The sequence below is a fragment of the Carassius carassius genome, chromosome 35 (assembly GCF_963082965.1).
Source record: "Carassius carassius chromosome 35, fCarCar2.1, whole genome shotgun sequence".
NCBI lineage: Eukaryota > Metazoa > Chordata > Actinopteri > Cypriniformes > Cyprinidae > Carassius > Carassius carassius.
The window spans coordinates 28,851,828-28,879,281 of record NC_081789.1 but is presented as its reverse complement, the minus strand read 5'-3'; the positions used below and the strand labels follow the sequence as shown (position 1 = coordinate 28,879,281).

Here is a 27,454-nt window from a genome sequence, read left to right as displayed (position 1 = left end):
AGTTAGCAGTCTTTTCAAGCAAGGAAAAGAGAAAGTTATTGAGCTATTGAGTATGTCAAGTTTAATGGAGATCATTTGAGGGGATTCTCCTCCCAAATACTCGTCCTGATAATGTCATGTATGCTGGCAAACAGAAAGTGTTAATAAATAGGACTGCAAGCAGTAATTTTTGGGTCAGAGCAAGTCAGAAACAAAGTCCCAAGCTAAGCAAGCATTGCACGGGAGCATCAGTATCAAATGCTTATTATATTTTAAAATGTGCTTCTGCAGTCATTTACTCAGGAATATTATTAAAACTAATTTAACGACAGACTTATACTAAAAACATTTCAGTTATGGGAACAATGGCAATTATTGTCTCTTTTCAGCAAATTGTCATTCTGAGTAACAAACCATGGTCATACAGCATAATAGATATATTTCTATAAGAATGAAACAATATACTTATTCTGTCTTTCACATATTAAAATACAAAAATGAATATGTGACCATACTAAATTTTATTCGATTTGAAATGACTTTCACTTCCCTACAAAAACCTCTTGCTGACAAACAGGTAAAACCTAGTGGATTAAAGGACATTGGCATACTATAAAGATATATTAATTTGTATTTGAGGGATGCACTGTGATGCTTAAATATAGTTCTTTAATATGTAATCAGACGACCCATGTTTAAAATTTGCCTAACAAGATTTTTGGTATATAAATATTGTTACACTGAAAGGCATTAGTGGGAGTCTTCTGTAAATCATGGTAAAAATAAAATAAAACGCATGATAGCTGTTATGGGTTTTTTTTCTTCTTCAGAATAATATAAAGTTAAACAGGACACATTCGTATGTATGGAGAAAAACTAATTTAAAGCTATATTACACTGTTTTTTATGCTTGAAACACCCTTTTCGTCTTTGACCCATGTATGTGTGTGTGTCGCCTGTACAATTATAATTTTCGGAAATTGCACCTTTATGGCACACAGAAAGAAATATGAGCCCATGTGCAGCATAATATTGGTTTCGGTGGCGGTTTTATAACAAGTGCACCACCTAGTGCACGTTGTTTGTCATAATTTACACAAATCAATACACTTCAAAGTCTGAGTCTGTTAATCGATGTTGTAAAATAAAAATAGAGAGAGATGTGTGGGACATGGCCGCGCACTATTTATTAATTTTAACCTCTTTCCTGCTTTTTTCTCATCTTGATCTCTCAGAATTTCAGGGTCAGATTAGACACATTATTTTTCAGCATGAAGTGTTCCCTGCGCAGGTCTGGTACTATCACACGGCACGCGCGTGCACGGTGTATGAAGCGGCTCTCGCGCAGCTGAACGAGTCTTTCACACAGAGCAGTGAGGAGGAGGCACTCAGTTTGGGCTGGAAGAATGTAAGGGTGTGTACATGAGTCATTCACCTTTCTGGACAGGGTTCAGGTGTTCACTCAGGCTTTCTAACAGAAATCAAGCTGTATTCTCAGCAAAGCTTCATCTGGATTCGCTATAGACACACCACTGATGTGCTGCACTGATCCTCGCGAGAGCCTTTACCTCCAGCGGTAAGTGTGTGTGTGTGTGTGTGTGTGTGTGTGACGGCTATTTGTCCTGCTTCCTGTTCCTTGTTTACATTTGTATATTGACTGTACTGATCAGATTCTTTCAAATATGTAACAGTAAATGTGTTATTCTTTACTTTAATAACTACTGTGGTAAGTGTTTTTTTTGTTTTGTTTTTAGTCAAGTAATTATAAATAGAGTAGTAATCAATGACACATGAATTGTCACCAAAATAAATAATAATAAAAAAAAAAAAACATCATTATGACTTATAATTTCGTCTGTGGAGCATAGATATTAAGATATTTTGAGAAATGTCTCAGTGTTGTTGTTGTTGGTCCATACTATGTAAGTCAATGGTAACCAAACCTTGAATATCTTCTTTTGTGTTCCTTCTTTTGTATCAGAAACAGTTCTGTTTTCACCAAGTCCAAACCCGCAGAGACCACCGAGAGGGACATCCCGTTGAGCTGAAGGTGTTGGAGCTCAGCTCCCGAGGCGTGAAGATGCTGCAGCAGATATTGTCTGACATGTTCATCGAGCCCGAGCTGCTGGCCGAGCTGAATGAGGAACAGAAACAGATCCTGTTCTTTAAGATGAGAGAAGAACAGATCCGCAGATGGAGAGAAAGAGAGGCGCAGCTGGAGAAGGAGGAAGCTGCACGTGTCAAAGTCAAAAAAGGTTTTTAATCTTCACTGTCATTAAGATGTGAATGTACTGGGCAGAGGGTCTGTCATATATATCACCAGAAATATATGGATTTCACTAAACTTGAACTTCATTAAACAAGCATTTTATAAAGATACTGTAGTGAATCTGTCCTGAAGAAACGATTGATACTATAGTAAACATGAAATCCGAATAGATGTTATGTACTTTTCTTTCTTTTTTTTTTTTTACTTTTTTAATGTTTTGTTTATTTAGTTATTCCAAAGAACAGAAATGTCAAAATATAGTAGCTTGTCCCTCCTCTGAAACCTCCTCCTTTGATTTATAATAGCTTGTACCTATTCTATAATGTTAAATTCAGTGTCTTATTCACTCTTTTTTTTATTCAGTCAATTCCCAATAAGTATAATCAAGTCCTATCCTTCATTTATTTCTTCAAATATATATTAGTTTCCCAAAAATATGTACTATTATGGAAGTAAACTGGGTTGCGACCAACAATTCATGTTGACTTTAAAGCGATCTCATTTGTGATTTTGGGTAAAATTCTTCTTGAAGCCTCAGAGAGACGAAGTCAGAGACAGCTTTGTGCTATTTATCACAATCCTTGTCATCATTGTGAATGTTGTGCAGTTTCAGGAAAGACTGTGTCCTGGATGAAGGGTCTGGATGAGGATGTGTGGGTTTGGGTGATGGGAGAACATCCTGAGGACAAACCCTACGATCAAATCTGTGACGAGATCATGGCTGAGAGAGCAGCGCTGCAGGCTCAGAGAGAGGCCGAGAAGCTCCGGTAAAACACCAGTCACACTCACAGTTACCTTTAATGTCATGCAATCACAAATATATATTATTTAAGCTATAGAGTAGCTATACATAATTATATTATTTATTGCACTGCCTTTAATCCAGATTTAAATGAAAAATGCAGTGCATTTTAGTATTTATTTTTTATGTAATACTGAAAAAAAGATCATTAGACTCTAAGAAGAAACATCATTGTAAATCAGTATTATATATTATCAATTTTGACTAATCTTATCATTTTTTATTAGTCCCACACACCAATCAAGTTTGCATCATTACAGAAATTTTTATTGAAATGTTGCTCTTTAAAATCTAATGCACCCATGATTGATTCAGGTGTGCAAGGCACTAAATATTTTATTATTATTTTAATATTACCATTTTTAGGTTCGGTTTATATCATTTTTTTTCTTTCCAGTTGGTAATTTTTATTGCTTCGACTCGAAACGTATTTCAGTCGGTTAAGGCAACATTTCTATTATATTCTCTTACATTTCTGTTCTATTGTAATTGTTCTTTAACACTGAAAATGTATTGCATGTCATAAACTTCACAGTAATCCACTCAGTCAACACTAGCTCAGTATTTCACCAGTTTAATGGAATGATGTGATCAGGGTTTGTGTGCTAATACTGTGTCCCTGTTGAAGCCACTTCCTCCTCATGCACTTGTTCTTTTCAATGGGAATACTGGACAGAAGTTAAAATGAATATTTGTTTCTGGTTTTACAGGCATTTCTGGTGTAAAATTATAACAATCAGTGCCTGCTTGGTTGTATATCAGTGCAAACAAACCAAATGGCAGGTACTTCCATGATGCAATGTGTTCAGATAACTGCACCGAACTAAAGGGCAAACATCCATGTGCACAGTAAAACTGAAGAGACTTCTGTGTAGCGACTATGTGCAACATTAAACTACCACGATATGAAATACCAGCTTAAATCCAACACAGATTAAAAGCTACCTGAATTCTATGCCATGAAAATACATCATGGAAAACAAAAAGGCTTGTCTGGCTTCTTCTCACATACCTTTTTTAAAGAGTATGCACAAGACAATAAGCACAAGGAATGTCTTTTTTGCTGTGTATGAACGTGCACTAATGTCTTCAAGGAATTTACCTCCCATTGTTATGAATGTTCTCATTGACATTCATGGTTTCCCCTCATAGCATCTATTTCCTGTTCAGTTCTGTGAATCATTAATGATCGTCAAAAACTCTTATGACCTATGCAAGTGTTCTCTTCACTTCTGAATGTACAGGGCTATGAAAGAGGCTGAGCTGGAGAAGCGTTTTTCTGGCCTGGAGCAGGTTGTGTTGTCAGAGCAGGAGGTCCAGCAGAGGAGAGCGGAGGAGGAACTCAAGGTACTGCTGTCACACAAACTCTCCCCACTTTCACTTTAAACAAATGAAGAAGCAAATCTTTTGGGTCTGTCCTGACCTGGAGGCTTGTTTTTTGTCAGACACTGGAGTTGGAGGAGAGGCGTAAGGCTGAGGAGGAGCTGAGGAGGCTGGAGCAGGAGAGGAAACAGCAGATTTACATCAGTCTGAAGGAAGTAAAGGACAGTAAACACACTCGAGAGGAGGAGGACGACAAGGAGTGGCAGAACACATGTAAAGAAAACCATACAATCTACACTACAAACCATTCCCTCAATAACTTACAAGAACCTAAGAACTATTTATGGTATGCATCCACAGTGTTTATGGGAAATAGAGTGAATCTCACAGAAACATGTTCTTAAGGCAGAAAGCTGCTGTAAATATCACCACCCCACTCCCAAAAAAGAAAAATCTTTTGAAAAGAATCTTTTGAGATTATTTTGAGAATAATTGCCGATGCTTTTTAACATGTTTTATTGTATCACAGTATAAAAAAAAATTGCATACAATGTTTAACTGAAATTATGCATACAGTAAATCTTAAATATGAATATACTATTGGGTAACACTTTATTTTAGGGACTGGTTCTCACTCTTAACTAGCATGTATATTACTAGTTTATTGGCTGTTTATTATAAAGCACATGCCTTATTCTGCATGACTGCATGGTCTCTTAATCATACCCCATACCTTAACTTCACAATCACAACTACCTTACTAACTATTAAGAAGACAATTAGGAGATTATTGAGGCAAAATACATAGCTAATAGTTAGTTAGTAGTGAGAATTGAATGTTAAAAATTATATATTTAGTGACGAATCTACACAGAAAAACCTTAAGAATAAAGTTTGACCTACTGTATTACTGTTTTTCTCCATTACACTAATAATACTGAAAATCATCACTGATAATATTGAGAATTACACACAGAAACTGCCACATGACCGTTCTTGTATGAGAAAGGATATTAGTTCTCTGTGGTTCTGTTTGTGCTGTTATTTTCTCAGTCATGCATAAATAACAGGATATAACCCGTGTGATTTTGCATATGTGGTTCCAGTGCAGAAGTCAAAAGCTGCAGACATGCGCAGACGATCTCTGGCCAAGCAGACTATTGAGGACCACCGCAGACGCTCAGTTAAAGCTCTAGAAAGAGGACGTGTAGAGGTCATGACAAAGGCCTTTGGCAGCACCAATTTAACCACTCCACCCAAACCCAAACCCAGAAACAGCAGCAGTGCTATCAGCCGGTGAGTCATGTGATAGTTCTTCACGTCAGTGACAGTAACTGGATATTAAAGAAGTGATGAAACCGAAGGGGCTGGTGGCTTGAAAGATCATGATCAATCATAATGGCCACATTTACAGTACATGCATTTCCAAAAAAAAAAATATGAGTAAGCCTTTATTCTGAAGACGTTTACATGTCAACATTCATGTATTGATGTAATCAGCATATTCTGTGAACAGCTGCTTTTCTAATGTGGAAATACTGGAAAGGCTTGCTCTTGCTCTTTGAGTTCTTTTCTTCTAAATATGGCCAGTAATTGAAGCTTACTCGTGCTCATTCATGTTCTTGCTAACAGCTCACAGAAGGTGCCATCAAAGGCCAAATGTAGGTCATGGGACTCTTATGGTGCTCTCAGCCATCTGTGTATTAATATACATTCATTTCCTTTAATGTTTGTATGGAAACGTCCTCTTCACTCCAAAAAATCATTTTCATTTCATTTGGACATGGTGTGCATGTCGTGAATAAGGTGTCTAAATGACACATAATTTAGATTGTTAGTTGGCTTATTCAAACAAAACAACCATTGAATTTTGGTTTATGTGCATGTAACAATCTCTTAAACCAATGATTGGTGGGAATGAGCGGAGACCCGTCAATATGGCATTATCCAGGTCAAGATGTGATGTAGCAGCCATTTATATTTAGTATAGACACCATCATTCAAAAGTGTGAGGACCCTAAGATTTTCTTTGAATATTTTTAAGTTACCACATCTGCATTTATTTGATCAAAAAATTTGAAAAACATTTAAAAGCAGGTTTTTTTGATGAATAGAAAATTCAGTAGAACAACATTTATTTGAAATAGAAATCTTTTGTAAGATTATAAATGTCTTTACGGTCAACTTTGATTAATCTAATGTGTCCTTTATAAAAAAAAGCATTAATTTCTTTCAATCAATCAGTCAATAAAATAACACATATTACCAGTAGTGTATTCATTTGAAACTGTGGTAAATTGTTCTAAGTTTGGATTTTAGTGGAACAGAAATTGAGCTTAATGTACTGTGGAAACGAATAATTATTCAGGTTTGCTCTGAATGCTGATTAACCTGCTTTTTCACACAAAAAAATGCATGCAACTCAAATGTTAATCTTAAAATGAGAATACTGGTAACAGTATTGTGATGGAAAATATTGTACTTTGACCTATCTTTTTTAAGCTCCTCTGTTTGATGTAAATATAATAACCTGTATAATATCATATATTTATCAGTAATTAATAGTCAGTAATCAGAAAATTATGTAGAGACACTGGGAAAACTGGAATGTCCCATGTCTGTCTTAATAGTGATTTATTGATCACAGCTGTGTCACATCTTTTCATTCAGGCGTCTTATTCATCTCAGGAATGTCATTTGTGCTGTTTGTGCAGTATCGTATTTTGACAAGGAATTCCCCTCAAACCATTATCTGTTTGTGCAAAGATTTACATTCTCCTGTTATATACACGTAAAGATGTTTCTGTTCTGGGGTGGTGATGTACTGTATGGTGGTTGATGATCCAGGATATGAGAGTAATTAAACGTCTCGTGTTCTGATTGGCAGGAAGGGTGGCATGCGGCGTTCAGTGTCAACTTCTTGCCGAGACCATATTATTCGCTGGTTTAAGGAGGAACAGTTGCCGCTCAGAGCAGGATTCCAGCGCGACCAGAGCCGGATCGCATACTGGTTTCACGGTGAGAAGAAAACCCAGACTATATTCATTCCTTTAACTTAATCTAGACCTCAAATTCCAGAGGTTACACACTGCTGCCATCTGCATTCATACAGCATTAGGATTAGAATGCTGTTGGATTTCCTATCATTCACATAATCTCATGTTCCCTGCAGGTATAATATCTCGTGAACAGGCAGAGGCTCTATTGAACGAGGGAGAGCCTGGAGACTTCCTGGTACGTGTTAGCGAGAGGATCTTTGGATATGTGCTTTCCTACCGATCCAGTGAGGGAATCAAGCACCTGCTTATCGATGCTTCAGAGAGCTGCTACATGCTGCTGGGAGACCAGATCAGATTCAGCTCGCTCACTGAACTGGTGGAATATCATGAGGTAATGTACTATACATCACTCACTGCTCTGGAAAGGTTACATTTGCATTGTTTTTTTGTTTTGTTTTTCACAACCCCAAGTCTTCTCCTCCCGTCCCATTTTTACTAGAGATCCTTTCCTTCCCGTGGAACTCATCACTGTTATAGGTTTCCAAGTTGAGGGGGCCAGGGCTTGAAATTAGTATGTGTCGGTTGTGTGAGAAGGATGTGTTTCATACAAGATCTGGCAACTGAGAACCTTGGAATTTGTTGGGGTGATTATTCATATAATGAGGTTTGGACCATACAAATTAAGAAAGTATTACAGGAGGCGTATGAAGAAAACATATAAAATACGCACAGTGGGATCTTTTATAGAAAGATTAAAAATATGAGAGAAATACGAGAAAATATTTAAACGGGGTGATAGAATGATAAAATACGGGAGATTCCTGTTTGGCCTGTCAGGAACATTGGGCCAGCAGAATCCAGAACCACTTCTGGATTTTATTTCTTCAGGTGTGCACATCTAAAAATTTAAAAATTATTGTTCACATGTGTGACCAGATTTACATACAAAAAATACACATAAATAAATGCGCACGTGTCCTTATGAGTTTACTTTCATGAACTGATTATTCCCTATCGAATGGTCTCTCCCCATTGTGTTTAATACGTTTATAAGGGAAGTCATGTTTACTCTGATGCAGAAGTCTGAAACTGTCGCTAAAACTGCACTCATTTGGACTGAATGCTCTCACTGTGAGATCATGAGTCTCACCCTGCTTTGAAAGCTTCTGACACAGGCAGAGATCCGACACCCTCCCTTCATCTCAACCAACACAACACAGCATGGACAGCAAGCTGATCTGCATTCTCACCAAGGCTGTGGAGGATCTCGCCTTAGCTTCGTCGGCTCTGGAAGAGCCTGCCTGTGGCCTTTCAGATGATTGGTTCCTGAAAGTATGCCGTCAACGTTCCTCTCTCCAGCGGCCCGCCCCATTCTTTCTCCGTGAAAGTTCACAGCAAACTCACCAATACGTGGCACCCCCCTTCCCTATTCAATGAGTTAACTCCTCCACTTCTGCTGATCTCACCACTGTTAACAGCACTGAAGAAAAATGATATGGAAACCCTATAAAAACCCATGCAGCACATCCATCTAAGCCCTGTTTCAGGCCAAGCTTATGCCCAAGTCCTGATGCCTTCCAAGAGCTACACACAGCATGACTTCACATGTTCTCCAAAGCTATCCGCTTACTCTGTATGCAACGCCAGGGAACCTCTCAAAAGGGAATGTCTCCAGTTACTGACCTAACCTCGGTTCCCTGAGAAGGGAATCACTTTAGGGAACACCTTTCTCCTCAAATACTGAAGGCTTATTTGCTTAACACCACTGCATCACAATGGCCAATGGCTCTCGAGCACACGAAAATAAAGCGTCCTATGTAAGTGGTGTTGAGCGGTTCATCAGAATCTTTTGACTGACTAAAAGAGCTTATGAAAGACCTGAGTGTATGTAACACGGCAATGACACAATGTCTCGTTCCCTTCTCAGAGAAATGAGGTTACGTCAGTAACTGGAGAGATTTCCTTTTGAGAGGTTTTCTGGCGTTGCGTACAGAGTAAGCATAGCAGCAAATCTGTCTGTGTCTGCCGCTGTATGCCTTGCATAAATAAGACAAAAAAAACAAGCATGGCTTGCAGCACAAGTTAAAATACTGTGTGTGAAAAATGGAGTTAATTGATGTTAACTAAAGTTCGGGAGCAGGGCCACGCCTCAAACAATCACCTGACTTCCAAAACCTCCATATATACCGGGCCACCTCATACCGCTCTGCTAGTCTCATTCTCTCGAAGGACAGGTGTACTTGGCTGGTCTGATCGGCGCGCTGTTTGATTCCATGTCACTGACGACACTCGATGATCACCTCTCATCATTCTGATCACAAGTCTCTTTCAGAAGCGGTCGCGTTCGATCGCCCACATTCTGGGCCTCGAGCGCCCACTCAAAGGCTCATCTCAGGCGGATTCTGAGCCCAACCTCCTTGCTCTCCGTCAATGAGATCCGCGGGCTGAGTTCGCTATCATCATTTGCGTGGTGAACGCAGAAACTGAATTCTCGCTCTCTCACGCTTCCTCTGCGCTCTCATTGCACGTCTTCTAGAATCCAGAGCAGAGGATAACTGAACCACGGGTTGCCTTCAACACGCACTTAAATCCAAGGTACCCAATTCAATAGTGCAGATAACACAGTTATTTCAACTATATTTTGTTTCAATAAATCTTCTGTCATGACAAACTTTGAGCCCTCAGCACTTCCGGCAACTTCACTCTCCGTCACACGTGACGTCATAGGAATTCTCCTCCACAGCATCAAACCACAGCACCCCCTAGCGGCAGGCAAGATGTAATTCCACCATTCGACCTGATCTCTCTTCTCTATGCTCACAATTTGTTCGCAAAACTCCACTCACAAACATCCTTTCATTCCAACATCCATTCCTATACCCTTCCTTTCAGCTGATTACAGCAATACGGCTCACAGCCCAAAGACACGCAGGCTGGTCAAATTGAACAGTCTAAATTGTTCCCCCAGTGTAAACAGTGTAAATTGTTAAAGACCTGTGCACGGATTGATTTTATGTATTAACTGATTTTTGTCATGACATATAGCCTCATATGCTGGTATGGCTTATAAGTAAATAGACACAATTAGCAACACGGCTCCATGTTTTCTAATAATTCTCTACAGCTACTTCTAAATTCCAGATGCCCATTCACTGTCCCTCATGCCATTCAAAACTAAAGGAGTGACACGTCTTGTGTATTCTTTAGTCTTCGCTCATGCAGACCAGCCGGTCTCCCTTCAACCTCCAATTCTATTTAAATCTTCTTTTCATTCTCTACCTCCCAACCTTCCTCCCTCACCGCATCTTGTAACACACCCCACTCACATACATTACCGACATTCTTTTTTTTTTCAACCTAACTTCAGCTGTTTACAGGAATATGGCTCTGTGTTTCTAATTATCTCTAACAAATCCGACTTCGGCAGTAATATGGTGGCTGCTGGGTCGATTCTGAACAGCATCCAGAATTCAGTTCCTAAAATCCACAGTCAAGAGCAGTCACCACAGCATTATGAAATGTATCCCATAGTCATAACAGCCATCCTTGGGGGTTTGAATAGTCCGAATCTGCTCATCCACTCAGACTATGCAGTAAAAAATTGAAACCATAAACAAGGGATGACTATGTTTGGCAGTTATGCAATTCATGCATAGGCCACTAATCTATTCAAACAACAATTCCTCCTCCAAGCAATCCTATACCACGACTCCATAATCTCGTAAACCGGCTCTTCGTCTCATTTCCCATTTCAGAATTAGACTTGGGTCTGTAATAAATGCATCTCTCGCCGGTCACACCACAGACCAAACACCAAATAGGCATTCCAAGAAGCCATTCTTAATTGCCTTGCTCCAAGCATGATCTCCAGGATACCACTCCGCCTGGAACTGTCTCAAAGCTTCCTTTCCCATTTACCGACCCACCATCCATCTACAACTTAACAACTTACAGTCATTCCTTCTTCAGATCCCCACGTGCATTTAAACCTACTTGGTGGATCATCTATTCCTTTCGAATAACCACTGTCTGCGATTGCCCAGCTTCTCTTATTCTCACACATTCTTACTTCTAAAGGCTTTCGAAAACAAGAACCTGCGTTAACCATTTAACGCCTGAACTAATCAGCCTCTGTGTCCTCTCTGTATGATCGGGCATTTCGAGCTCACACTTGACTCAGCTCTTCCCATCTTTGGGGGTCCTCATTGTCTGGCCTAAATATACGCTAGAGACGGTACCCCCACCCTGAGTCTCTCTGAGCCCTCAATTCAAGACGCCCTGATCAACCTGACCTTCATCCCATTCCCTCAACCCCTTCATCCCATTCCCCCGACCCCTTCATCCTCTTTCTACTCTTCCCCAGTTCCTTAGTTTGTTTGTGGCGTGGTCATAGCTAGTGAAATGGAGTTAATTGATGTTAACTAAAGTTCGGGAGCAGGGCCACGCCTCAAACAATCACCTGACTTCCAAAACCTCCATATATACCGGGCCACCTCATACTGCTCTGCTAGTCTCGTTCTCTCGAACCCACCCTTCCCTCCCTTTCTCATCCATTCAGCCATCCTTATCCCACATTATATTTCTATCAGGTTGTATCAGGGGGTCCTCATTGTCTGGCCTAAATATACGCTAGAGACGGTACCCCCACACTGAGTCTCTCTGAGCCCTCAATTCAGGACGCCCTGATCAACCTGACCTTCATCCCATTCCCTCGACCCCTTCATCCTCTTTCTACTCTTCCCCAGTTCCTTAGTTTGTTTGTGGCGTGGTCATAGCTAGTGAACATATGCTCATCATTTTGTGGACACAATCTTGTGAATGTCGCCCTGGTCAGCAGCTGTATAAATGTGCCCTCGTGTTTTCAATGCAGCTAACCTCCAGCTGCTTGATGTCTTCTACCCACTCACTGAACAATGACAATTGAGTTACTGCAAAAAGATGGTCATTGCAACACTGTAAAGTGAAGAAACCATGGTTCCACGTGTTTTAAAAACCATTTTCATAGGTTTAACGTTATATTATCCACTTGGAAACACCAGAGAACGGAAATGTAAAGCATCTCTGACTTTACTTAAAGTAACACGCCACTATTTTTGAAAATAGTGTTAAACAGTTTAGTTTACCATTTTCAAATCCATTCAGCCTAATTTTGGGTCTACAAACTCATTTCGGCATAATAATCGAGGAACTTAGCTGCCATACCATGAATATGGTACCATTGCATACCTGTCAACCCTCCCGTTTTTCCTGGGATTCTCCCGTATTTTATCATTCTATCACCCCGTTTAAATATTTTCCCGCATTTTTCCCGTATTTTTAATCTTTCTTTAAAAAAAATGCGTATTTTATGTTTCCTCCTCTCCACCTCTCACTTGGAGCAAACTCTGGTTGGAGGGGCGTGGTTAAATCTTGATTTAATGAGGACTTTAACACATCTGTAATATTGCTGTTGAAAAATAGTTGACTTTTGGGGGTTATTACAAGGGGCAACCTTCCGCTCTCTCTCGTGAGGCCAACACGGAAGTGACTTATAATTCATCGACTGGCCACTTGAGGCTGGCTGCAAAAGGGAGTCAATCCCATAGACCCCCCATGTTAAAATGCACAACTTTACTGCAACATGTTTGTAAACAACTGTGAGGGGGTAAAAAAAATTTATGACTCACTTTTTTTAAATTATATTAAGCCTTAAAGTTCTGCATAATTAAGGGCGTGGCCACTTGAGTGACAGGTGGATTGCCGCTGCGGTCACTGCTATCGAGCTAGGTGGGCGTGGCTTCAGCAAATAGGTCCCGCCTCTTTGTCCATTTCCAATTATCCAGGAGTAACGCACAATGACATGATGCCAAGATGGCGACGGCCGGCTACGCCCACTTTGAGCTTCAAAAACACCCTTTGGAAGCCTACGGGTAACGTCAAGGACTTTAGACTTTAGACTTAGACTTTATTTGTCCCCATAGGGCAATTGGTTTTGCAGCATGATAAACACAGAACAGTCACAGATGCACAAATACAATACAAAAACACATAAGAAATACTTAATGTAACAGGCCCTTGTTAAAGTAAAATCTGACAATTTCATAGTATAGCAACATTTCCATAACCATCCCCATTTCAGCAACATAAAAAACAAGCAATACTATACATATTATAATAATAATAACCCCATCACTATTTAATAGTTATAGTCTGTCTACTCCTCCGGGCTGAATTCATAAACAAGATGGCTCTCGGGACGAATGAATGCTTATATCTGTTATTCTTCACTGGAGGTAATCTGTACCGAGACCCGGAAGGCAATATCTGGAACTCAGAATGAAGGGGGTGGGAGCTATCAGAGATAACTGCAGGACACTACGTCCATGTTTTTATACAGTCTATAGGTTATTCAGTCTGTTGTACCTCATTGTACACAGTTTTCTTTTTGAAAATGCTTATTATTATTAAAATTTCACTGATTGCATAAAGTTTAAGAGAAGTTACCACCATAATTGACACAAAGCATCATGAGACGTAAGAAAACGGTGGATATGTGACCTTAGAGTCATCTAAGAGTAGGTTGGGTTTGGGTTGGATTGAGAGGGTGTTCGTATGTGTGTGGTGATGGCAGTTTTAACCCTTGTGTAACTCTGTATTGTGTGGCACTAGGTAGAGCCTCTGAGCTCGTCTGGAGCGGAGGAGTATCTGCGGCACGCGTGTGGACAGAAAGCAGCCGCAGCAGATTATACAGAACTCTTCATCTGAACGCCAACCAACAGAAGAGTGGAGAAGCTGTGCCTAAAGGCTGATTTATACTTCTGAGTTGGACCTACGCATCAGTTTTCATTTATACTTCTGCGTTGTTGTCCGCGTCGGCGTGCAGTACACATGCAATGGCTAGTCTGCAGTGTCCACGGGCATGTTGCTGGTGTAACCTGCTGTACCACGACAAAAGCCCAAAGAGTTAACGGCTCGTCGGAGAAGAATTATAGCTTTGACGGCGACAGATAAATATCAAATCATTAAATCGTTATTTAAAACTACAAAAGGAGAAAACAACGGAACAGGAGTCGATGGCATTCTTTCCATCTCCACATTGACTTGTACCATGGCAGATCAACACTGTTGGTCGAGGACAACTAGTGCTGTATAATGCTATGTAATGTAATAAATAAGAAACTTGTTCTTGCTTTGTTTTATTGTATATAAGGTGTAACATTCAAATACATTTAAGTGCACATAAACACACAAAACTCAAGTTCAGGTCAAAACGGAGGGAGGGGTTCTAGCAGACCAATCACAGCGTTGTGGTCCACCTAGATTTGATGCGCGGTTAGGTTTTTGGAGAGGTGCACGTCAGGCTACAGCGTACTACACATCGCTTACAGTGTAGGTTCAACACAGAAGTATAAATTGGGCTTTACACGAACACAGATAACTGCAAACCAACATCTCTGAGATTATTTTTATAGGCATTGCCACATTTCATAAGCACACCTATTTAAAATCTTTAATTTATCTGAAGTTTAAATCTAACTTAAAAACTTCAAACACAAAACACTAGCCTGTTCCTTTGTGTAACAGAAAAGATGAAACTCAAAAAAGATTAACTTTATTTTAAGTAGTTCTTTTTACAGTGCAATTATACATTTAAGTACGGAGTAATATTAATCAACTACATGTACTTACTATAGGGCTAGGATTACTTCGGTTTTGATTGGGGTTACTTGCATGTTATTATGCATAATTAATTGTCATAATAGTAACATGTAACAAGGACACCTCAAAATAAAATGTTACTGATGAAGTGAAACTGAAAAGTCTTTTTTTTTTGGACAAATTCCTTTTTATTTCAGAAACCGATATGACAAGTGCAGTCTTCATTTTATTCTATACAAACAAAAAAAATCATCCATAAACAGACAATAAGAAAGTTTATTCTTTTTAATCACAAAATACATTTGAAAACAGTCTTGGAAGAATGTAGTTTTTTTTCCTGACACTTTATATAAAAAAATGCTTGGTTGTGATATGAAAACATTTTCCGTAAACTTTCATCAGGTTTTAAATGAGTGGAAATCATAAAGGAAACACTACATTGCAAACAACACTTTATTTGAGTTTTGTAGGTTTTAATTGTTAAGATATTGTGAGCTGTGTTCAATTTATGCTGTAAAATGCATTATTTTCAAAAAAAAAATTCTAAAGAGGTCACTTAAATGTAATTGTTGAAAAATTAACGACATAAATTGACAAATGTACAAATACTTGAAAGTGACTCGAGCTTTGGAATCTCACAAAAGTGTGCAAAGTTTCCCTTTTTGATGTGCACATATTTCATAAAGTGACATGAACTCACACAGAATGCCTCAGCACACTCAAAGACTCAGTATCAGTAACAGTCATCCAAAACGTGACTTGAAACCAAAAAACAGACGTTTGTTTCCCTTTATGTATCCATGAATTACTGTAAGCAGGTTACATTTCACTACAATGAAATCCGTATCCACTTTCTTTAGCAAGGTCCTAATTTAAGAACTTGATTTTGAATGTGAATGCAGAATTCACTGACGTTCAGTACAGTTCTAGTAATAAAAAAACACTGCTCATTACATGCAAAATAATGTATGCATGTTTCTAATTCAGAGGAAGCAAATGTTGATGTAAGATGGTGATTTTAGTGATTGAAGAAAATGTAAATACATTAAGAAAAAACAGAACGATTGAATCCCCGTAGAAATAGCTTTTCTTGAACTAATAAGAGCTGTTAAAAGCAATATGATAAATGCATAGCTTTAATTAAATGTAAAAACGAAGACATTTGGTGCCTTTGAGCGAGTTTCTTGTAATGAAATTCACAGGTACTTGAATAGTTGGTTAGTACTTCCAGAACCATGACTTCATTCCTGTGAGAAGCACCCAAGGAACCGTTCCCAACACACAGAGTAACTCTTCCATCAGGTAAACGCTTTTAAGGCACAGCGTGCTACATGAAGAACTGGCCGAACAGATTGGCCACACCGAGGAGGACGAGGGAGCCGTGGAAGATGGCAGAGGGCCAGCGTAACTCACCTCGGCGGTTGAGTGAGGTCATGTGGATCAGAGAGGGAAGCACAAACACCAGAGCCAAGCCACATATGGCCCCCGAATACCTGAGAGGAAACCAACAATGGCAGAGAAAGAGTTCAATGCAAATCCTTACTCAGATACACAGGCTCTGCTCAGCTTAAGAAATAATCACACCAAGTTCCTGTTTTAAAGAAGGAAGCAGGAACAGTTTCTCATTACCTGATGATGGAGCCGATGTTGGGGTAAAACCTGGCCATTAGGACTCCAGCTCCCACAACAAGGATGTTCAGAGTAAACACATGAAGGAAACTAGAAATGGAAACACAAGGCATCAATAATGTCAATAAAATCAATAAGGTCACTAAAGCACCTCTTCCAGCTCCAACACCTCAATCTGAGAAATCACTGAGTATAGGGCATTTACATGGGGTTTTGTCATTTTATAAATGAAGCTGTGGCTTAACACTTTTTAGTGTAGAATTGTTAAGGAAGTTGTTAAGGAAACTGGAACAGAAGCGCGTGTACAGTTAATGCCTACAATAAGAGCTGAAGCTTCATCATTGAGCCTCAAAATACAGGAAGACAACTGTCAAAGGTTTTATGAACAATGAAGCAGTCTACATTGAAAATATGTGCCCACGTGCTTTAGTAATGTTAACTTTTAAATTTCACAAGCTCTATGTTAATTATTTAACCAAAATAAGAGGGATCATTCATAATGCATGTTATTTTTATTAATTACTGACCTGAATAAGATTTCACAAAGATATTTACATATACGTAATCGACAAGAGAAAATAGATAACCCATTCAAAGTTAATACTGTATGCTTGATTCTCAATACTGTCTTGTTCTCTGCATGATCCACAGCTGTTTTTGTTTAACATAATGCCACATTGTTATTAATAACTTTGAAACAGCACCTTCTAAAAGAATAAGGCCACTCAGTCTAAAATTAATAATTAAATTTTCCCTCTTTTGTTCCATAATGAGCAACGCAATCTCAAAACTGTGTTTCATTCTTTAAAGGACAAAAAATGGTTGCGGCAAACCGTTTTAAATGTTACGTTATCTCAGCTATAGTAAAGTGTGCTTTAATATTCAAAAGTAGCCCTAGTCTCTTCATATTTCTGTATTATCTCATGATAACATGATTTTGTCACAAAGCACTGATTTGAATCAAGATTTCAAATGCGCCCATCAGTCATAACTCATTATCATATCAATTATTCCTCACCTGGGATAATGGTCCCCAAACAGCTGTCCCATGAGCTGCACGCGCACCAGGTACCCCAGCAGAGGATACACGGTGGTCATCTGGAACAGAAGACAAGTCCTCGCGAAGAAAACCAGGACATCGCTGCTGGGGAAGTTATCCAGGAAGTTCTGAGATTGAGGATGAGAGTCACGAGACACTCTCACTATTAATAAATGCACCTCAATCAGCTGATTTAGAAGAATATGATATGATATTACAGATGCATGCTGGGTCTTACAGGTTCAATGCACTCTTTAGACAGCGGTGGTGATGGGAAAGCAGCAAAGATCAGCACGCCCACATAGAGGTACGTTAACCCCACCAGCAGGTACGCCAGAGACAGATCCCGCACCTGCCAACACAACACCACTGATCAACCACAGCTCACATATTCACTAGACTACCATCACATATTAACTTTTAACAATGATGATAAATAAAACACCACTTTTAGTGTTTGGTTTTGGTTTTATTCAGCAAGGATGCGTTCGATTGATCACGTGACAGCAAAGACTTTTACACGGTTAACAAAACATAGAATGAAAACATTCCCACAAAAATATTAAGCAGCACAATTTGATAATAATCGGAAATGTTTCTTGAGCAGTAAATCATCATCATATTAGAATGACTTCTGTTCTGAAGGATCATGTGACTCAAGACTGGAGTAATGATGCTGAAAATACAGCTGCGCATCAACGAAATAAATTACATTTTAACCCATAGTACAATAAGAAAAACAACCATTTTAAACCATTCATATTTTACAGTAATATGTTTACTGTATTTTTATTTATATAGACTATTCTTTCCAAAACATTTTCAAATGTGACCAGAGTGTTCTGGAAAGGTTTTGTAAGAATTCACCTAATAAGTTTCTAACAAAATAATTATTTGTCTTCGTGTGGTTACAACCAACGATTCCTATGTTTCCTCAGTGACTGGACATTGTGCAATCAAGTGCTATGGCCAAACCACACACAAAAAAGCGCTCCTAATTTGGTTCTCTCTGATCTTCCTGAACACTCACTCTAGACCACAGTGACTCATCTCCATTTTCCCTTTGTACAAAGTAAAGCATGTCTTTTTTGCAGCACTAAACGTTTCAGTTTCCTCAAGCAGAAAAGAAACTTTTCTGTAATGGGTGGAATATGGAACTAATCCCACAAGGACAGACGTGACGGCTTGAGTCAGTAATAACAGACTGATGAGAACACTCACGTTGTTTTCCTGATGTTTGTTGTTCTTCATTAGCGTGATGATGCAGTTGTGAATGAAAAATGCTAGCGTGAGAACCCCAGTCAGCTGAGGACACAGCGATCTGAACTCTACCTCAATCAGAGATAAAGACAAGCAAACGTCACACAGAGGACAGTGAGCACTGATCCACTCTTTCACATGACTTTGATTGCCTCCAGACATCATGGGAAGAAAAACCACTCACTAAAATAGAGTACGTGATTTTGCACTGGTAATGCAATTAATCATCATTTAAACGGCATACAAATTATTCCAACAATCACTGGATGAATTCAACATTCAGAATCAAATGGGGTTAAAGTTGTAATAGGTTTTTTTAGACTTTACATGCATCTTTTTTTTACTCTGCCTAAACAACGCTGTTAGGGTTATAATGTGGCTTGACATTTAGCTTTGTGAAGTTCACTGCAGTGGGTAAGTCATGTGAAAGGAAGTGAATAGAGAACCATAAATATCCCTTTAAAATTAGTTCACAGGTGATGTCAAGATAATGCATGATAAAAAAAAAAAAAAAGATTCCTTTACCTGGAACAAAAAACACTGATGAGTCAAACCAGTGGAACTCCAGGTGAAAGCCCAGTCGAATGGCTTTATATGTGACCAAGATGATGAGATAAACCACCGACAAGGTGCCTGTGAAAATAAATGAAAACCTCATGGTAGATGCAGCAAAACACAAGCTGCTGTTCATTAGCTCTCTGGGAAATAAAGGCCATACCGAGGAAGGTGAACCTGGCGAAGAAGGAGGCCGAGCGGAAGTTGAGCAGCGGCAGAAGCAGAACAATGAGGTAAAACGGGATGGTGTTGGTTTTACTCCACCAGTGATCAAACACCGCTCCTGTGCTGTTCTCACCCGCAGAGTACTGGAGAGTGCTGCGGTCTCCGTCTGGATCCAGGTTTGGATATGGACATATCACTAGAGAAACACACGCTGTTATGCTGAATGAAGGGTCATTTTTTCATATATATATATATATTTTTTTTTTTTTTTTTTTTTTTTTGTGATATTCATATTCAGGTTTGTGAAAGTGTCACAGAAAAATTTAATTGGAATTTTCTTTAAGCTGTTTGTGACCGCTGTAATCCAACCTTAAGAAACCAATCTTACTCCATAAGCACCAGGCCCAAAAGTCCTAATTAGCTCTGGGTGGACACAACTTCCAAAACACTTCTTGAACACTTCTTGAGTGAGAATCGTATCTTTTCTAACTTAATAAAATAAAGACCATCTGATAGCCAACGAGAATATGTAGGAGGCATTTTGGATTTCCAATTTAGCAAAATTAGCCTCCTAGCCAGCAGGAGAATCTTCAAAATTTAAGAGGATTGGCCAAACCTTCTCTATAGAATTAAAAATGGCAAAAAAGATGGACTCAAGCAGTCACGCACTAGATGTTTCAAAACTGTACGTATCCTGAGTGAACTTTCCCAATCACACTTCAATCACGTGAAAAATTCTGGGTATCACTGGACTCTGCATGGCTCAAGGAATCCAAAGAGACCAGGTTCATGACTTCAGACTAATTAAAAATAATAAAAATCAATGTGACCACTTACCTCGATCTGTTCCATTTGTGCCAAAGGTGTCTGACGTGTTGACATTGTGAACATAGTCTGTGAGAAATATAGAGACACAGCAGTTATACAGATATTCCCTAGAAAACATCAGTGCAGCAGAACAAATGAGGAGAACAAACACTCACTGTAGATGAACTTTCCTGTGTTGAACAGGAAGTTGGACATGAGGACCCAGTAGACCACCATCGCACCGATCAGTGACACCAGTGAGAAGACAAGACTCGACCACTTTCCAAATCCACCAAAGTAATATTTACACACATCAGGAAACTCCCAGTCTGAGGTATCGACATTCGCTGCAAAGACAGAGGATTCACGTGAAACACCTGCTAGCCCAGAACGCAGTGTTACAGAAGTCAACACCTCATGGAGAAACAGATTGCGTTGGAAATACTGCAGGAACTACTTTATTACGTATCCTTTATTTATTATTATGGCTTCATAAACAAAACTAAACTCCCAGTACAGATCTACAGTTCGTAGGTTTAATCAAGACCAGCATATGTGAAAATGAGTTCAGGAACTCAAATACTCAGGATCTGAACCCTTGTGTATCACACAAACTTTATACACAGTCACATAAAGAAGTACCAGATCTGTCACTGAGGTCCCTGTTGTGCATTAAACTGAGAATGGTAGAAACATCTTATAACAGATGTTTTTGTCTAAGAGCTACACTGAATCACTATATACAGTCGTGGCCAAAAGTTTTGAGAATTACATAAATATTAGTTTTCAAAAAGTTTGCTGCTAAACTGCTTTTAGATCTTTGTTTAAGTTGTTTCTGTGATGTACTGAAATATAATTACAAGCATGACATTAATTACAATATAATTACAATTACATGACATTTATGCAAAGAGTCAGTAATTGCAGTGTTGGCTCTTCTTTTTCAGGACCTCTGCAATTCGACTGGGCATGCTCTCAATCAACTTCTGGGCCAAATCCTAACTGATAGCAACCCATTCTTTCATAATCACTTCTTGGAGTTTGTCAGAATTAGTGGGTTTTTGTTTGTCCACCCGCTTCTTGAGGATTGACCACAAGTTCTCAATGGGATTAAGATCTGGGGAGTTTCCAGGCCATGGACCCAAAATCTCAACATTCTGGTCCCCGAGCCACTTAGTTATCACTTTTGCCTTATGGCACGGTGCTCCATCGTGCTGGAAAATGCATTGTTCTTCACCAAACTGTTGTTGGTTTGTTGGAAGAAGTTGCTGTTGGAGGGTGTTTTGGTACCATTCTTTATTCATGGCTGTGTTTTTGGGCAGAACTGTGAGTGAGCCCACTCCCTTGGATGAGAAGCAACCCCACACATGAATGGTGTCAGGATGCTTTACTGTTGGCATGACACAGGACTGATGGTAGCGCTCACCTTTTCTTCCCCGGACAAGCCTTTTTCCAGATGCCCCAAACAATCGGAAAGGGGCTTCATCGGAGAATATGACTTTGCCCCAGTCCTCAGCAGTCCATTCACTATACTTTCTGCAGAAGATCAATCTGTCCCTGATGTTTTTTTTGGAGAGAAGTGGCTTCTTTGCTGCCCTTCTTGACACCAGGCCATCTTCCAGAAGTCTTGGCCTCACTGTGCATGCAGATGCGCTCACACCTGCCTGCTGCCATTCCTGAGCAAGCTCTGCACTGGTGGCACTCCGATCCCGCAGCTGAATCCTCTTTAGGAGACGATCCTGGCGCTTGCTGGACTGTCTTGGACGCCCTGAAGCCTTCTTTACAAGAATTGAACCTCTTTCCTTGAAGTTCTTGATGATCCTATAAATTGTTGATTTAGGTGCAATCTTAGTAGCCACAATATCCTTGCCTGTGAAGCCATTATTACGCAACGCATTGATGGCTGCACGCGTTTCTTTGCAGGTCACCATGGTTAACAATGGAAGAACAATGATTTCAAGCATCACCCTCCTTTTAACATGTCAAGTCTGCCATTCTAACCCAATCAGCCTGACATAATGATCTCCAGCCTTGTGCTCGTCAACATTCTCACCTGAGTTAACAAGACGATTAGTGAAATGATCTCAGCAGGTCCTTTAATGACAGCAATGAAATGCAGTGGAAAGGTTTTTTTGGGATTAAGTTAATTTTCATGGCAAAGAAGGACTATGCAATTCATCTGATCTTCATGACATTCTGGAGTATATGCAAATTGCTATTATAAAAACTTAAGCAGCAACTTTTCCAATATCCAATATTTATGTAATTCTCAAAACTTTTGGCCACGACTGTATTTTGTGTTTTGGGGCTGCAAAAAAAAAGTGAAAGACTGGCTGTTTATTAGAGAGCGGTCATGTGGTTGGCTTACGTATGGACTTTGTGGACTTTAATACTCTGTAGCAGCAGTAGAGCGTCAGCAGACCCATAAGAACAATAATGATGATGCCCAGAGTGAAACCAGCCTAGAAACAGGACAAAAAAAATAATTTACCTTCACAACAGCCAGCAGTGAGGAAAGGGAAACAGATAAGAAAAATTTTAGCGTACTTGTTTTATTCCCCATGGCATACTTAATATAGATGTTCCCATCATGGTGTTCCATATGGCGAAGCTGCGCACACACACACACACACACACACACACGAAATGTGTCCATGTAAATCTGTTCTGCTTGTCATCACTCTTATATAACTGTGCTGTTTAAAGATCATGAATATTTAATAATGCAACTATTGTTCAGTTTTCTGATTCTAGCTCAATCGTTTCACATTGTATAACTCTGGCAGTGTAATTGTCAGATAAACCTGTCCCGCGGCAGGGCCTCGTAACTCTGTGTACAGAAGCAATGCATTAAAAGCCTTTTTCAGGTTGGTCTTACATGGTGACAATGCTGGGGTTTTTGGCAGGAGTGTCGCCCCCCTGCACTTTGAACGCTGTTCCCAGTGGACTGTAGATATAGAGGTCATCAGAAGAAGGAATCACATGATCTGGAGGTACCTGACCAAAATAAGGTGCATAAACAAATACATTACATCACGCTACCTTTTATATTCTACAAGACTAGATTTCAATTTCTGGAGTCACCAAACGAATGACGCACAGCCTGAAATACTGGCGGAAAGCTGGATTTGTGGTTGAAGACCATGTTAATCTGTATTAGAGATACATCACCCACAAACCAAACCAGGCAAAACAAAACGGAAATCAAAGCCACCAGCTAATTCAATTATACACAGACACACAACAACAGACTGCTCACAAATATCTGTGAAATAAGACAGCATGAAGAAGGTTTGACTTCACCCACATATGATACCACTCTGATGACTTTAGGGTGAACTACTGCTTTAAGGATTTATAAACATATATTGGACAGATGTAGACTGAATTAATCATTTTGAATATGATTCACAACGGTGTTGAAAAGTGTCATTTTAAGGTGGTCTGACTAAACCCAAAAGCCTTCGCTTCACACGAAGGATGTCATTGAGTTGGTGTGAATATCTGACAGAAGTAATATGCCATGGTTTACTCGATTTTTATATGAGCTGTGCTTCATGCATTGTTACATTTTTAAAAACTATTTTTTTTGGACATACATTTCACTAATGTGATCGCACCTTAAAATCTGTACAGTTAGTGTTAGTAGCTTATCTCCTTCTCTGTGGCATTAACGTGATAACACGTATAACATGCAATGAACAAAAATATTTGGCAGTGAAATGTCTCACCAGAGGTCGGTCAGAAGAGGCGGTCAGACGGCCGTAGTAATGCACTCTGCTGCTCAGCACCGCAGCTTCGGCGGACACACGCTCCTGAACCTCATCCCCCACTATGTTTCTGTGCTCCACATGGAACGGCCTGAAAGACAACGCAAACAGGACCCTGAGCTGGTTCAGAAACATCTCAGAACGAGAACGCTGATCCAAGACATGTTTGGCAGTTTCACATCAGCACAAGACTAGAGAGCGATTACTGTATACATTAGTGTAGGGGTGCTCCAACCCCAACACACCTGAACCGGTTAATTAAGATCTTCAGGGACACTTGACACAGGTGCGTGGTCCAGACATGAAATCTGATCTACAGGAACAGAACTAGGCACTACTGCATTGTAATATCATGCACATGGAGGTAATTTAACCTTTTCTGAACAGCACTAGGAGGGTTTTTTGTGTTGAAGCAGACTGCACATAACACTACATCTTAGACAGTATTTGTGAAATACCAGACGGAGTTAATTCAGCCTGGCCAGTGATGCTAATTAGTCCTGGAAGGAAACCAGAGTTGGCAAAAACAACCTTTAGAGTAAATGTTGGGGGGGGGGCTTTGCCATCAGTTAGAGCTGATGTCTGAGTCACTAGAAACACTGTGGCAGCTCCAGTGATGAGGTGGACTCAAAAAACACACGTTTTGCTGCACTTCATATGATAAATATTTGTACAGTACATTTGATCAATTGATGTTTTGCCCAAAAAGAGAATGCAATAGCTGAAACACTTCAAAAGATTAAAATACGGCATGCATGTGTCTTTACGATTTCTAACTAAATATTAGATTAGATTCAACTTTATTGTAGTTGCAAATGTAAGGTACAAGGCAACGAAATGCAAATATAAAATTTCACCTAAAATATTGGTAGATGTTAGACTTAAGCCAGCAGAGAAACAGTACCTTCTTTGCTTGGGGTCCAAAGAATCGGTGTAATAGTCCCCAGCTCGCTCTGATCCTAGTAAGGGTTTACTCTCCTCATCCATGATGCTCGTGCTTGGTTTAAACCCTCATCACCTGTAAAGATGGACATGCACAGAAGAATACCAAACCAGATCTGAGACTGTTCAGAGAGAAAGATGATAACCTTCTCAAAGTCAACACAACTAACAGCCAAATATTTCAACCTACGGAAGGAAGATGAAACCTACAGCCAAATTTCCTGTGGGAAAACATTACATTTGTAATGACACTTTAAACCCTGCACATACAAATAACTGGATAAGACCTGATGAGACATGTAACACACAGCCTCTAAAGCGTCACTTCACATTAGAGAACACAAAACAACAGCAGATTCCTGCCCTGTGAGTAATGTGGAAATATCCAGCTGAACACTTATTTTCCCTGATCCATATCATCTGGAGTGTAAGATAATACACACAAATTTATACATGTATATACAGTAATCTTGCTCATGTTATTATAATATAAAATAATGGCTTCTATTTCAATATCCTTTAAAATATAATTAATTAACGTGATGGAAAGCTGAATTTCCATCAGCCATTACTACAGTATAAAGTGTCACATGATCCTTCAGAAATCATTATAATATGCTGATTTATTAGAATTATCAATGTTGGTAACAGTTGTGCTGCCAAATACTTTTTGGCAAACTGCGATACTTTTTTCAGGATTCTTTGATGAATAAAAAGTTAAAAAGAACAGCATTCATTCAAAATATAAATATTTCTAACAATATAAATCTTTGCTATCACATCCTTGCTGAATAAAAGTTTGAATTTCTTTCAAGAAAATATATAATAAAAATGTACTGACTGTATATTGCTAGAAAACATAAAAAAAATTATTGATCATCAAAAATCATAAACTTTTGACCAGTAATGTATGCATGCATGCATGTATGGATGTGTGTGTGTATATTATATATATATATATATATATATATATATATATATATATATATACACACACATCTGTATGTATGTCAAATTTGATATCAACTGAGTTTTAAATTAATGTAAAAATCAGTATATCGAATTCATTACAATGAACATACATTTTCAGCACACAGAAGCAAAGCCACTCAGAAACAGAAAATCTAATCAACACTTTGATTAATCCGGATTAAGAGGAAAAAGGGTAAACACGCAGTGTAAGTAGATTGTCTTTCCTGTTGTTTTTGACAAACAAAACTCATTTTGTGAAGCGAGCATTGAGACTCATTGTTTTACTTCTGCATATGTAAGCAATTCACTGTTTGAAAAGACTGAGGTAGAGAAGCTGAAGTGTATAATAATATCCTCTCTGCTGTTTGAAGGCACTTCCGAAAGTCATGTGACATCAGGTGTCATTATCCTTCATATACAATGTGTCAATAATACAGTTTCTGTTCTCTAAATGGAAACGAACATCTGCAGTTTATATGCTTTACACAGGATGGCATAAACAGGTGAAATCTTGTAAGAATGTGAATGTGCATCATTGTAAGCCATGCTAAAGTACTCATTCAAACTATAACGAAATAACCAGAACAAGAGCTTCAAGCGATCATTAATGAATACACTAAATTAACTCAGAAGCCCATACATCAGCTCAACATGGGTCATAAACAAGTGTAGAGTTCGTACATGTATGTGGATATCTGCACGGGTACACACGCTTCACATGGAGATTTCGAATTGCTTTAGTATTTAAGTTAGATGAAATCTCTAAACAGGAATTTAGAATTATATACTTACCAAACCACACAAAAGCCGAGAAACTGCTGAGACAAACAAGTGTTTTTTTTAAAAGGAAACTCGGTTTTTAAAAGGCACATGCTTTTCCAGTGTCGCATGGGATTAGTAGTGCAGATTCCACCGCTACACAACGCTCGAGGAACGCGAGGCAGCCTTCAAACAACTACACTACCCATAATTCCAGAGAGAGCGAAGTCATGCAAGCTGTTCTGGGAAGTATAAACGTTTAGTACGTACAATATGGGCATGGAAACTGCGCAATTGTGCGCACCCGTACGGACACTCGAGTCTAGACGAGGCGTATGGCGTATGCACCGAGCGGCAATCTCCCGCTCTCTCTCGTGAAACCAATAAGGAAGTGACTAAAACTGTAATTCGTCAACTGACCGCTAGAGACTGGCACCGAAAGGGAGACACCCATGTCAAAATGCCCAACTTTACAGCAGAAAAAAAAAACACGTTTACAACCTGGAAGTGCTTCGATTAAATTAAAGAATGGCACTTCACCAAGGT

General features: G+C 39.2%; 2 protein-coding genes across 2 annotated transcripts; one reads left to right on the top strand and one right to left on the bottom strand.

The window, feature by feature from the left end:
* The first annotated feature begins 1,981 nt into the window (after positions 1 to 1,981).
* Positions 1,982 to 14,238, top strand: LOC132116492 (SH2 domain-containing protein 4A-like). The gene is made up of 8 exons (XM_059525373.1): positions 1,982 to 2,234; positions 2,856 to 3,015; positions 4,295 to 4,397; positions 4,496 to 4,646; positions 5,480 to 5,669; positions 7,261 to 7,391; positions 7,546 to 7,763; positions 14,021 to 14,238. The coding sequence occupies exons 1-8, from the start codon at positions 2,060 to 2,062 to the stop codon at positions 14,114 to 14,116; spliced, it is 1,224 nt and encodes a 407-aa protein (XP_059381356.1). The 5' UTR covers positions 1,982 to 2,059; the 3' UTR covers positions 14,117 to 14,238.
* Positions 14,239 to 16,128: 1,890 nt separating this feature from the next.
* On the bottom strand, positions 16,129 to 27,194 carry LOC132116491 (neutral amino acid transporter 9). Its single transcript, XM_059525372.1, has 15 exons — positions 26,942 to 27,194; positions 25,140 to 25,253; positions 24,197 to 24,326; positions 23,344 to 23,462; positions 23,013 to 23,076; positions 22,834 to 22,927; positions 20,642 to 20,812; positions 20,496 to 20,552; positions 19,657 to 19,854; positions 19,464 to 19,571; positions 18,900 to 19,006; positions 17,917 to 18,030; positions 17,658 to 17,806; positions 16,640 to 16,729; positions 16,129 to 16,503 (listed from the first exon to the last, which is right to left on the bottom strand). Exons 2-15 carry the CDS (start codon positions 25,220 to 25,222, stop codon positions 16,338 to 16,340), a joined length of 1,650 nt encoding a protein of 549 aa, XP_059381355.1. The 5' UTR covers positions 25,223 to 25,253; positions 26,942 to 27,194; the 3' UTR covers positions 16,129 to 16,337.
* Positions 27,195 to 27,454: the final 260 nt, after the last annotated feature.

Coding starts and splice junctions, on each gene's coding strand:
- LOC132116492 (XM_059525373.1), top strand. CDS start 2,060: ATGCTGCAGCAGATATTGTCTGACATGTTCATCGAGCCCGAGCTGCTG. Junction 5,670..7,260: donor AGCAGCAGTGCTATCAGCCG/GTGAGTCATGTG, acceptor TCTGATTGGCAG/GAAGGGTGGCATGCGGCGTT. Junction 7,764..14,020: donor AACTGGTGGAATATCATGAG/GTAATGTACTAT, acceptor GTGTGGCACTAG/GTAGAGCCTCTGAGCTCGTC.
- LOC132116491 (XM_059525372.1), bottom strand. CDS start 25,222: ATGGATGAGGAGAGTAAACCCTTACTAGGATCAGAGCGAGCTGGGGAC. Junction 23,463..24,196: donor CCTCTTCTGACCGACCTCTG/GTGAGACATTTC, acceptor TATTTTGGTCAG/GTACCTCCAGATCATGTGAT. Junction 22,928..23,012: donor TGCCATGGGGAATAAAACAA/GTACGCTAAAAT, acceptor TCCTGTTTCTAG/GCTGGTTTCACTCTGGGCAT.